This window comes from Dinoponera quadriceps, unplaced genomic scaffold, assembly GCF_001313825.1.
Source record: "Dinoponera quadriceps isolate SergipeBrazil2010 unplaced genomic scaffold, ASM131382v1 scaffold2379, whole genome shotgun sequence".
Taxonomy (NCBI): Eukaryota; Metazoa; Arthropoda; class Insecta; order Hymenoptera; family Formicidae; genus Dinoponera; species Dinoponera quadriceps.
The window spans coordinates 213,139-226,514 of NW_014556633.1; the positions used below are offsets into that span (position 1 = coordinate 213,139).

General features: G+C 52.1%; 1 protein-coding gene across 1 annotated transcript in view; it reads right to left on the bottom strand.

The window, feature by feature from the left end:
* Positions 1-13,100, bottom strand: part of LOC106747935 (neurogenic locus protein delta-like) — a 35,927-nt gene extending 22,827 nt beyond the window's left edge. The window contains exons 1-2 of the mRNA XM_014625988.1: positions 11,675-13,100; positions 7,538-7,840 (exon numbers count right to left, since the gene is read on the bottom strand). Of these exons, the coding sequence (XP_014481474.1) occupies positions 7,538-7,840; positions 11,675-11,734 (363 nt within the window). The 5' untranslated portion in view covers positions 11,735-13,100. The remainder of the gene's footprint in view (positions 1-7,537; positions 7,841-11,674) is intronic.
* Positions 13,101-13,376: the final 276 nt, after the last annotated feature.

The following is a 13,376-nucleotide window of genomic DNA, read 5'->3' on the forward strand; positions in this document are numbered from 1 at the left end:
GGGGGGGGGGGAGGGGGATAAATCGTCGAGAAGACAAATGCCACCGTGATCGTCCACTAATTTATTACGGGGGATCGGAATGAAATCGGCGAGGAATCGCGGTCGGGCACGAAAAAAGGCGCGGTTCTCCGCGGGAACAATGTGCTGCGCACCGGTAGCGGCGATTGCGGGGATTGAGAAGAGGACGATAAAGAGGATGCCGAGGGAAGAAGGAAAACGCTCATCTCCTGCGATTCCCTTCCTCGCGAACGACGAAAAGAGGAGAAGAATCAGAGAGAGGTCCTCGGACGGCCGAGCGGGTCGACAAAGAGAGAAGGAGACCGGCGCGGACGACGGTGCGATAGAACGAGAAAGGGAGAGAGAAAGAGAGAGGCGGCAGGCGCGGCCAGGACGATGGAGCGAGATGGAAAGCGCGGCTCGCTCGCTCGGCAGTCGGTTCCCACGGCTGCGCAGCATACCTCCACCTTCTCTCGCCTCTCTTTTCCCTTCTTCTCCTCCGCTGCCGTCGTTCCTCTCCTCGGGCCCGCGTGCTCCTCTTTCGATTTCTCCGTCTCGCTCGTTCTTGCCGCCGCCGCTATCTCGCTCGCGAGCAGACCGTCCTCCTCCTCTTATCCACTTCCCTTCTCTCTCTCTCTCTCTCTCTCTGCCGACGCGCGTTTCTTCACGTACAACAGGACGTAGCTGCAATCTCGGAACGCGTATATACGCGCGTATTAATCATCGCGGAAAACGGTCGCGCGGAGAAAGAGGAAGGAGGGCGAACGGTCGCATGTAAATGCACCGCGCGAGGGTGTCGTCGCTCGTTATCCTCGGTTTCCTCTTCCTCCTTTCGAAGGCGGCCGCGAAAATTTCACCGCGAGCGCGGAAACGCGCGTTACCTAACGCCAAGATGCCGTCGCTATGCGACCAGGAATGAGAGGACGTGTAAAAATAGACGGATACACAGCGACCATCCTCGCCATGCAGCCGATTACCGGAGAATCGAAAATATCAAGAGAGAGGGAGTATTTTTCGGTAATGACCGACGTTGATATTAAAGAAATGAGAAACGCCGCGCAGGAATGTGGAAGCTTTATACGCGAGCGGCACGAAAAAGCGATATAATTACTCGTAAGTGGAAACGAATGGCTCCCTTCCTCGTTCGCAGTAATGCGAACAAAAGTCACGCTTTCACGGGCCATCCTTAATGTGAAGCGATGCGGCCTGTTTTATTAATGCTCGCTTCGATCGGCCATTAGCGTTTCCAACTTTCGACTCTTATTCTAATCAATCACTAGTCGTCGCGTCACACGGAGGAATTCTGTAACGTAAGAACGGCGATGATACACATCGACGTAACCGGTTTCCCCTTTCGCAGATCTGCATGATAAAAAGATGTCTATATATACAACAATTAATCCCGGGTCGGCCGGAAGGGAAGGAGACAATAACAGCCGCTTTTCCATCGTTCGTGGGACGAATGAAACAGTCAATAAGGTTCACCCGCATCAGCGTCCACGAGGGGTCTCGAGGAGAAGGTGTGACGTGCTGTATTTTAACTGCACCGACGACGTCTCTTAACCATCCCGGCCGAATTCTGGGCGATCCGCGCGAATGAGACGGATAATTTCGGACGTGCCAGCAATTAATAGCTTCTCGCGTGAAAGAAAGCTATGTATCTTTGTGTTTCCCTGTATCTTCGCCCCCGAAGTTACGAAAACAGACGGCTGACACATACACACGCGGCAGACGGCAAAGTAGCCTTGGGACAAAAAGCTATTTCGTCATTATCACGCAGGACCCCTCTACTTAAAGCTCCTTTTTTTATAGCCAGGAGGAGACTCGCGCGACAAAAGGGCGGCAGGAAGCGAGCCTGGGAGAGGAAACGGGTTAAGAAATACTTCCGCGTAAACGGTGCCCCAGGCGACATCGTAATGAATCTGAGAGAGCGAAAGAGAGAGAGGAAACCGGAAGCGCATCGGGAAACGACGCATCGCGACCGTTACCTGAGACGTTGATAGCCGTCACTTTTGCGCTCTCGCGGGATAAATTCGAGCCCGAACTCGATTCACGTCGACTGGCGAAAGGGAACTTCGCGAGTTTTACCGTTACCGAGTTACGACCGGTGGTGGCTCGCCGCTTCTATCGCGAACGAACACTCGTTCTTTCGAGAGAAAGAGAACGTGTATCAGGTCTAAATATATTTTCTCATTACTACGTGCAGAGTCAAATACCGATACAATTAACTCTAAATTGTTTAAAACACATCCTGCGCGAGAAGGATTGCGACCACCGAGAGTGACCTCTCGGTGTCGAGTAACAGACACCACACGTACGCGAAAATGAAGGCAGAAAGGAAGGAAGGAAGGAAACAAGTGAAGTGACGCGCGCGGCCAAGAATCGGCCGGTAGAGAAAGAGGTCGATCGCGTGCGTGTCTCGCTAGCTTGCGCGGCGAAACTAAAAATACGCGCGAGTTTCGGGAACTGAGGCGTCGCGTCGTCGCCTTTCCCTTCTTTTTCATGTCCACGTAATTTACGTTAAATCGCTTCGCGATACGATGCGCCGGTGTCGCTTCACACTCGCTCGCTCGCTCGCTCGGTCATTCATTCGACCTTTCGCCGCTCGTGCCTTCGTCTGGGACGCGAATCACGCAGCCTTTTCGGCCGTGGGACCCACAGCTCGCTCGGCCCTCGTCTCTCGGGCCCCACCTTTCCTCCCTCCTCCCCCTCTACGCCTCGCGATTCCCACCGCTTTCGCGGCCCCCTCGTCCACCCCGTTCTTCCTCGGGCTCGCAATCGCGTTCCGCGAAAACGCACTCGAGGATGCTTACGACTCGTGCGTTTACTCACCAGACAGCTTCCGCAATGTGCATTGATTTTTATAGCGTCGATAAAGATGCTACTTGATAGATCCCCTCGAATATCGCAAATTAACGTCTGTTATCGATTCGTCATCGGAGAAGCGCGCGACAGGTTGCAATCTCGCGGAAGAAAGTAACGGGCGTCTAAAGATAGAATGGCACGGAGGAATTCCCAGACTGGATGACGAAAGCGGCGGAAGAATGGAGGTGCTGCACGCGTTTGCGATAATCGCACGCGGAAAATCGCGTAATGCAGCGTCGTCGGTGCACTTCGCCGACGACGATCGAGCACGGCAACAGTGGTCGCACTGTCGCGGGTCGCCTCGTGCTGTTTTAATAAGGCGGCTCGTGTACACGAACGTAAGCCAATTAAGGCGCACGCACGCACGCGTAACAAACAGCGCGTGTGTAGAAGATCGCGGCATGCGCGAAGGTTACGTATGGAAACACACGAGAGCGTCCTTTGAGAGGTCCTGTCGAGAAGTATTTTGAACAAATGCGTGGATGACTGTTCGTTCCTCCTTGATCCTCGAGACGATAACTTTCTCACAGACGCGTGTGGAGCTGATTATTCTCCAGCGAAAGTGTCTCCGTCGGTGTATTACAATTAATTAAGATTATAAAATAAATTACCTCGACTATTGGACAGATGTTTCGAAGGCGATATAAATCTGTCGTTCTACGGAATGATTTCGCATATTTTGTCGCTTGAAAAGTCGCTAATGAATTGTATAACGCCGAGATGCGAAATTTGTTTTGATCAATCGTCCGTTCACCTCGCCGCCCGGGAGACGCAACGCACGACGAGGCATCCAATAATTCGTCCGCGATTTCGCAGAGTCGCGCCGCTAATTAAGTAAGAACATCCAAACGAACCTGTCTCGACTATCGTGACAGAGAGGATGATGCTAATCCGCGCGTCTCGCTCGCACAGCATGGAAGTGATTTACGCGAGTTGCACGTAACTGTTATTTATAGAGGCTATTTTATCGGTTCGTCCGATACGTCGCGTATACGCCCCGGTCATTTTACTAATTGCAGGCTCGGAGCGTAATCAGCCACGGCAACGACGCGCTAATTCGTTTCTTTCCTCCCTCCCACCTTCGTAAATCGCTCTCGTGGCGTAAAAAACACGCCGGTTTTTGCAAACTCACTCGCGACGCGACGCGCTAAATCGAGAGTCGAAAAATGTCCCGTTCGCTCGCTCAGAGCGAGTAAGGAGGAAATTCGCGCGCTCGTTAAATTACAGCCGCACACTCGGTGTGTATATACAGCGAAATTGGCCGGGAGTCGTCTCCTCGCCCGTCGAACTGTTTGCACCGAGATCAAAGTGTAACAAAGACGACGGGCGCTTTGAAGCTGCAAAAATAAATCCTACTCCGAATAGCGATTGCGGCTTACGTTGCTTCCGAACTATTTCGCCGACGATTCGCGCGAGAGCACGGTCGATGATATCCGGAACCGCCGAAAGAACAAGTCTTCTTCCGAGAAGTCGAGGCTACCGACAAACTTCGTTTGATGCTACATCAAAGCCGCCGGGTGGTAACCGCTATCTCTCTCCCTCGGGATAATTTCGACATTGGTTGCGTCGCGATAGCGTCCTATCGGACGCGGGCTGCGGGCGCGAACCGCCGGTGGTAAATGTCGAAGAACGCACGTGCCGTACCATCCGGGTGTAAGCGGAAGAAGAAGAAAGAGAGAGAGAGAGAGAGAGATTTATTTTGCTTTCAAAACCCAGCCGATATACAATGTACTCCAACTGACAGATGCACGTTTAATATACTGTAGAAAAAGAAAGGGAAACCTGATTAATTTCGGCGCGTCGAACACGCACGGTAAAATACAAGTGCATTCCGACGAGAAAGAAACTAACGGCGTCAAAGGGGAAAAAGAGCATATAGACGGACAAATACAGAAACGAAATAAGTAGATGCAAGAAGCGAGAGAAAGAGAGAGTCGCTCGTTAGAGGCACGAGGGGCGCCATATGGGTTAGTAAATTTAACTCCGCTCGCTCGAGAGAAAGATCGGCGCAGACGGAAAGGGAGAAAGAGAGAGTACGTGGGAAGTGTAGAGGCGCAAAAGGCCCCGGCCATCTGCTGCCGGCGGCCCTGCAGAGAGCGGTCGGTCTCATAGTCGGAACCGTAGTCAGAAAATGCGCGAGCACCGACGAGAGGATTGACGCGCGCCCAAGGATGATGCTGCGGCGCATTGGCGCATACTTTCGGCCCAACTCACCTCTCTTTCTCTCGAGCGCAGTCAGTGCACGCGGAAAACGAGGATGATTAGCTTGCGTGACCCGTCCTCGATCGCGGCGGTATCCTCAGCCCCGTAAATTGAAGTCGATAAATAGTCAATCGGCGAATCGCGCAAATCACGTTACGTCGCAGCCTTGGTGACGTTTATATAATATCGCGTTCGAACAGTTATATCCTTTCCGCTTTGCATGTTTATTAACGCCGATTCTTATTTGATAATCGAGAACGAACGTGATATTTTTGCTTTCATGATTGCAAAATGGAATAACTAAAGGAAATATAATATCTGGGGAAAAAGATCCATTTCCTTTTTACTCTCGGAAACTTTTTTTCTCTCTGCCGCTTTTCTCGATCTTCACCGAATCGATAGAGATCGGAAATTTAAGCCATGATCTGCACATGGAAAAAATTCTGTTGAATCAATAAAATTTCCAACAGCAGCATAATTGGAGTAAATCTGCTTGATTTAATGGCAAATATTAAAATTATCATGCTAAGTACGTCTGAATTATAGTATTAGTTTTAATGATATCGCTATTGAATCAACAAGACTTACTCCGATTACCCGTGTTGTTAAAAATTTCACTGAGCATTCTTCTTTCCACTTACAGGCCATAATTTCCAGTACAATTGAGAGACGCGGTACCTTCCCGTCGTTCGATTTAAAGTTAATCGCGGGAGCAAATCACGAGTTTCTTCCGTTCGACGCCTATGAAAGCCAAAGCATCGCCAGCAACAGCATCAACAACAGCAGGAGGGAAAGACAAGTGCTACTCTCCCCTTGTCGCTCTCTCTGTCCCTACTTCTTCCTTTCTCTCAGCGGCATCTGCCATTCGGCTCCCTCTCTCTTCGTTGCACCGACGACTGCAAGCGCACGCACGCGTGCAAGCGACGCCAGCACGCGTCGTGCGTGCCACGCAACGAACGCAACCCCCGTATACAGTGTACGTACACGCTCTCGTTTTTTCAACACAATCAACCTGTCTCGCGGCTTTGCAACGCGCGAAAGTAGGAAGGGAAAAAAGGCAGATGTGCCGGGCAACGCATGTAAGAGATGGACAGAGATAACGCCCTTTTCGTTAATTGCGCGCGTCAAGCAAGACAGAAATCAAAGTGGTGGCAAGCGCCGACCTGTTGCGACGCGTGCAGCGTCTTCTTCCTCGACCACGGCGTTTCCACGCAATTGCGCACGGCATCGGCAAAAACGACACGTATTCGAAACCGCGCGTCGGAATTTACAACGCGCCGTGCAAGATTTCTATTATATCTTGCGCGCACGTGGAAAAAAGCAAGCTCGCTCGCAGACAGCCACGTGTACTCACTGTCCGTCCATCTGTCTTCGCGATTTCTTTCGTATGATAGTTGGCAACGGCGACCTTCAGGAGCGGCGAGAACGAACGGGTTTTCGGTCTCGTTATGCAGCGGCGAGTCCGCATTAATTAGTCGAGCCGACGAGAGCGCATCTACCTATACGCGGAGGTAACATCGCCGCGAAAGGGCGGCGACTTTGTCCACACGCGCGATTCCCTCTCTGCAATTTCTCGCGCGCGCGTTGGCGATAACTATCTTAGCATCCAGTCACGGACAGAAGCGTTGTTCTTTTTCGCGATGCTCTGAGTATCGAGTTCGCTGCTTTTGCCGACTTATTGCCAGTTTTACGCGTTCCTCTCGCACATTCGCGCTCGGAGAAACGAAGGCGGGCTCGATCAATTATGATACATATTCATTTTATATAACAGTTACGAAGGTAATTTATATATTCGTAAAAATCTGTAAAAAAAAACCTGTCGCTTTATCAACGATTTATTTTTGATCGCGTAACATTGTGGCATGGATATTTAGCACGTGAATATTGCAGTGGAAATTACATTACGAAAATTACGACATTAGCCGATATAATTGCCTTTTTCTCCGTGTTTTTTCGCGATTCTAGTTACGCGTCGCCTCACTATATGGAACGCGCTGTACTCGTCGCCACACGGTCGTCAACATTTCTTACGTCCCACATTAAATCGCTTATGCTAATCGTTCACGGCTCCGGTAAATAGAAAAAGAGGGAGAAAGGAAGAGGAGGAAAAAATCGCCACACACGCACTCCTCTCGCAAGACGTCGTGTCGACACGACGCGGCGGTGTCCGTGAAAGTTTGTAAATCACCGCGCGCACAATTCGACAAAGAGATATCCTACGCGTATTCGAGACAACGGCACGGTGTTTCACGTCATCACTGGATATCACAGCTGTAGAAAGTCCGACGAGTTTTCCCACGGCAAAAATTCATTCGCAGGCAGATGCGACTTTCTAATATTCAGCGTTGAATATCGCGTCGAATCGGCCGAAGCACGCACAATCATTTGTCTTTAATTAACGCATCCACACGGTAAAAAGAATTATTAATTTCGTCTCGACGAAATCGTGCATGCATCGTAGAGAGAAACTCACCGGCCACGTAAATTCGAACGGGAACCTGATGGGATTGGTGAAGCTCGACATGGCGACATTAGCGCTGAGGTTGACCACGTTCTCGCCGAGAATGGGCGTCACTACGTCGCCGTACGTACACGCCGACGTAGTGTCGATCTTCACCTGGTACTGCTTCAGACAGACCCGAAACCTCGTCTTGCAGACGCCCGAGCACTCGCCCGTCCTGGACACGCTGCCGGAACAGCACTTGCCCAGGCTGTCCTTGCCGTACTCGTTCACGAAGGACTTTAGTCTCAGCTCGAACACCCCCGAGGCGTGCACCTGCAAGAAAATCATACACGCACGTGTCAGCTTGGTGTCGTTCCTGAAATTCTCGAAGCCCTCGAAATGAGTTAAAACGATATCAGCAAAGAACGCAATTTGGAAAATTGAAAAAAAAAACAAGAAAAAAAAACTGAAATTGTCATATTAATATCAAGTAGCAAGCTTATCGCTTTGCCTATTTATGTTAGATTAAAATTGTATCGTATACTATATTAAGCGGTAACACGTTGAAGAGCGATAATACGGCGGAATCATTGAAGCCTAAAGGAAGAAGTACTTGGACTCGGTTTAAGAACATTAATAAATGGAGAAGTAAATTCGACTCTAAGTGATCGCTGTTGAATGTTTCGCTAACGATTAATTAGGAATGTAGGTTATATATAACAGCGCATACATTCTCTATGTTGACTTCTTTTATGGCATTCCACTAAAATTTAAACGTTCCATAAAATACATCTTATGTTCTTTCTACATTAATTTAATTATTCTATTCATTACGAATCGTGCCTGCTTCAATCTATAGTAAACTAATATTGTAAACTAAAACGTTCCTGTAAGTAAAAGATCTATTTTATTACAGGGAGTCGCGTAAAGAGAAGAGGTCAGGGGCGTCGAATCACGCGGAGTACCTTCAATGATCTCACGTGCAAAGCAGCTTCAATAATGTGGTCTGGCTCGGATCATCGCGCGAGAAGCATGAAAAACGTCTCACTGTCGAACGAGAGACTCTCTTTCTCTCCGGGACGGACGCCGTCTCGTGCCCCACGACGTGAAACGCCGCAGGAGCACGTGTGCGCGCGCGTTTTTGCGAACGCGTGTCACGCACGCACGTCTCCCAGGAGGAGAAGCCGAGCAACGAGTCGACCCGACAAAAAGGGCGCGCGTCTCCTCGGTCGTTCGAGAGAGCGTGTATGTGATGCTTCGTCGTCGCTGTTGAATCACGAAAACGCGTTCAACTCGGCGCCTACTTGCCGAGGGTTTCAGTTTAATTTAATCGATCGAGCGCGTTCGGGCGAAGTTCCCGAACGTTGCAGGGAACACTTTCCTCCCGCTGAAAAGCACGCGAGTCTCGGGGGAAATGGAGAGAGCGAGTTAACGTCTCCTCCGAAGTATCGCCGTGATTGAGCCGGTGACGTCGTGTAAACAGCGCCGACGTCAAAATACACGTCTGCCATTTTTCCCGTCCACGTCGTCGCGACGCCGAGAGAGTGCTCGATCGCTGTGGACACAAACGGTCCACGTATACGATACCTGTGTGTGTGTGAAGGCGCGCGCAAACAGGCTTCTAGACGAGGCTTCCCACGAGATATTGTATAGCCGAGAGCGAACGGTAAGTCCTTTCGCGAGGTCCGAGCGACGGAGCTCGGCATTAGCCTTCCTTATCGAACTCGCGGATCGTCTTGCGATCGCATCGATTACACGCACATACGAGCTCTCCGGCATCAGGAAATGGGATAAACGGTAAGTCGCCCACTGATTTTTTTCTACGCTTCTTTAAGGGCTGGAGTATCATTACGCTCTAATAGTACGATAGACTCCGTAACGCGTGTCGAGTTTCCTACGAGTCTCCCTTCGACTGGAACCGAGATGCATCGTCACGATCGACGGTATCGCCGTCACGTCATCGCGAGTTCGGCAAGTGAGACGTTCCACGCGACCTTGCGCGACGGAAATAAAGCGCGTTCGTTCGCGGATGCATTCGCAAAGGCGATCGGCTATTTTTGCGAAGCGAAAGGATAAATAACGTTTTTTGTCTTCGGCACGCGCGCGCTTGTTTTCTTCCTTTACGTTTCCGTGCGGCGACTGCTGCTTCTACCCAAGTTTATTTGCTCGAGACGCAGAGCTCGCCTCGGACGAACGTACCTTGCGCCTTTGTCGCCGATCGCTATCACCGCTTGCGGACGGAAAGCGCGCGACCCCTCGTCGCAAGCAAATCCGTCCCGTTACTTCGCGTCGCAAACGAGCGCAATACACATCATACGAGAGAGAGAGAACGTATACCGGCGCAGGCCCTCGCGATGAGGAATCTCATTTTTGGCGCGCTGGAAGGCTATTCTTGGAACGGAGAATGGCCGCCGCGCGTATTTACGGACACACCAGGCCGACGCGCGGTGTGTTTCGTCACACAAAACGAATTTCGCCGCACCGGCCACCCTTCGGACGCGCGATTCACACCTCGTCTGATGCACACATCCGGCGTAACAAAGGACTTTTTCCTGCGAGAATTCCGCCAAGTTTCACGAATAAGCGGCCGCGCGCTCTCTCAACACCGTGCGATAGTAGCAGAAGAACGGGGGCCGGCCAGGAAGCGGTGGTGGAACGGGAAACAGAAGCGGGGTTAGACACTTCTAAAAGAGTGCGTCCAGATTTAGAGTTGCGTGCGGCCGAATCTGCCGTTAGGGACGCTTTATACTGTAAGAGAGCGGAGAAAGAGGATTTTGTACGCTTGAGAGAATCGAATCTCCTTCTCCTCCTCTCCCTCCTTGCAAAGAAAGGAAGAGCGAGTTAAGCCAGTTAAGAATGTATACGGCATTAACGAGTCAAAAGGTCTTGGGATTAAGAAGGTAGGTACACCACCGCGGGAAGGTAGCAAACTCTACCTGCCGAGTTACAAAATCGCACGGAACGCCCAGAATGAAATTTATTATTCCTGCGAAAAAATTGGCGAGCTTACAAGCAAGGTCCTCTCCGCGCCCTTCGATTGACGGTATCGAAAGTATCGTCGGAGATGCGTGCGCACGCGAAGGGAGAATAAGAGGGAGCGGAGAGAGGACCGGGAGACATCTCTCCCAGGAAGAACTCCCTCGGAATTCGTGCACCACTCGTAGCATTCGAAATACCGAGAAAGAGGACGTCAAATGCAATAAGTTCGATTACGTTGGGATAACTGGAGCAGCAACACACATTGTGTACGTGACTGAACTCACTGTGCCGCACAGATCAATTTCGTAAGTGTAAGTTGGGCGGAAAATTAAGTGTTACTTGAAGAAATCCTTTCTTTCAGTGGAGGATTAGATCAACTGCGAGACCATAGATTTGACGTTAAATTCAAGGAGATAATCGCGGTCACACGGCCGTTTAATAACGTGTCATAGGTATCGCGGATAAACGCACACAAAACATGCTCAATCGCGGATAAACCGCGACTTGCGCAAGTGATCCGAGCGAGAGAACGTATTATGGATCATTATGAAACGCGAGTCGATTACGTCGAGTCTATTCCGATCTCTCGCGCGCATCTGCGGCTACGGTCGTGCGGCGCCTTCCTTTTTCTCGCACAACAACGGCGATCTATGCGCGCGTATAAATCTACCCCGCGAAGTCTTATTCAGAGTTCCGAAACGCCATTCATCGAATCGAAATGCTCAAGGTCGACGACAGTTCCGGCGTAGAGTTGACAAACCTCCCTCCTTTTCCTGCCGTACGATAGTAATTACGATACGACACGTGACAAGCGTGTCACTAATGTTTACAAAATCCTTGTTTCATTCGCACGTAACTCAATCACGGGTTGCGTTTCCGCGTATCGGCGATGACGTTTTACCGACACACCGGACGAGAGGTCTGTTTCACCGTTGGAACTACAAATCCCGTCCCTCAATTTTCTTCCCGTTGAAGAATCGGATACTTTTTTTGCGAAATCGCGGATTCGTCGCGTCTCGGCTTAACCCGAACGAGCATCATCTTCGCAATAGCACGACTCGCACAACGTGTAATGCATTCCTAGCTTTCACCGAATTTTCTCGGCGAGGATCCGTGAGAACGCTTGCGTAAGGCAAAGAGGAGGAAACGGAGTGTCCGCCAAAGGCGCGGGTTCGAGGGGACACTTACCGCTCGGGGCGTCGGCAGGAGAACGACGGCGACCGTCCACACGAGCATCGTGGTCCACATGTTGACGACGCGTATCCCGTCGGTGTTTACACGCCGCCGGCGCTTCCCAGCCGGCGGAGGAGACGCGGATGCACCCCCTGCGCTGCTCGTCGCGTCTCGTTGGCGTTACCTACTCGCCACGACGCCGCGGGGTTGCTGCATAGCCACGCACCGTGCGCGATTCTCCCGTCCCGGAAGCGAGCGAGCGAGCGAGCGGACGAACGAACGAACAAACGCGTCGCGCCGGGCGTGCGAACGCCGGTTTGGTATTCGCGGTTTCCGGACCGCGCGGAACAAACTTCGTCGCTGCCTCGCTTCCCACTGTGCACTGCGCGCGAACAGTGCGTTACGATTGGTGATTGGCCGATACCGCGAATATGTCGTCGTCGCGAGAAATGCGATCTCTCTCTCTCACGCGCGGTTCTCACTTTTTTTCTTAATACACACTTGCCGTTGACACACTTTAATTCCAGTATCCGTGGGACGACGATACGCTGAGAGGCTCGCCGGGAAGGGAACGACAACCTTCGCGTCCGTGTTAGGTGGCGAACGATCCTCTCTCTCTCTCTCTCTCTCCCTCTTTCTCTCTTCCTCCTCTTTCTTCTCACCGATGAATCTTCCTCTTCTGTTTACTCAATTCACGAGCGAGACGATCCAGTGAGAGGCGAACGCCGGGGGGGATGGCAAACGAAACTCTCCACTTCGCCAATCGTCGCAACAACGACGAGACGCGCACTGAACGACCGTCGTCGCGCCGCGAGGAATAGTCCCTCGGCAGCACCGCCGTGTCGGAGAAGGGCGGAAGGGTCGAGGGGCAAGGAAGAGAGGGGGAACGGCCCGATGGTGAGGGCAAGCTCGGGTGGTGGTGGAACCAAGGATACCCGCTCCGTGTGTGACGAGTCGAAGACGAACGAGAGTCAATGCGCCCGTCGCGCCGGCGGAGGGGAGGCCTTCTCTTTTTGCGACCGGGGTAGGGAGAGGTGAGGAGCGAAGTTCACACACGAGAAGGCACCGCGACGAAAGTCACCGCACCGCGGCCGCGCTAGTACTGACTCCCGCAGCCGCAGAGATGCGCGTCGTGAAAGTATCAAAAGTCCGACCAAAAATCGCCCGTTCGTTTCCTCGTACACACCTGTCTCTTTCTCCCCCTCTTCTTCCTCGAGAATCACCGTACGTTTCTGTCGCGCCACTAATCGGCCACACTAGCGCCACACCGCGACAGCCACGGCACAGTATCGGCGCGAGCGCCACGATAGATGGCGATCTTTCGGGTCCTCTTCCTCCCTCACTCGTCGACAGCAGCGAACTACTCCCGCGCAATTACGATGCGTGCACACGCGTGCGCGCGACCCTGTGGGTAAGCGACCCGCGCGTGCTCGTCACGGAGTGCAACCCTCGACTGGAGGTAGCAAGGCCGGGAGCACCCCTACTTATAATTGTGGTCCCGCCGGTTCCCCTCCGGGGTTGAGTTGTGCCCTGCGACCGAATCAGAGGGGTGGTGAGTGGCGGCTGCGCGACGCGTGGACTAGGGGGAGCGGTAGGGCGAGAGGGGACAGCGCGAAGAGGCAGCTGCAGGCCGGCTGCACGCGCCCACCCCCACCACCGCGCGACACCCTAGCAGCCACTCGTGCGGACTTCTTGCCTCGCGGACTCCTCGGGGCGC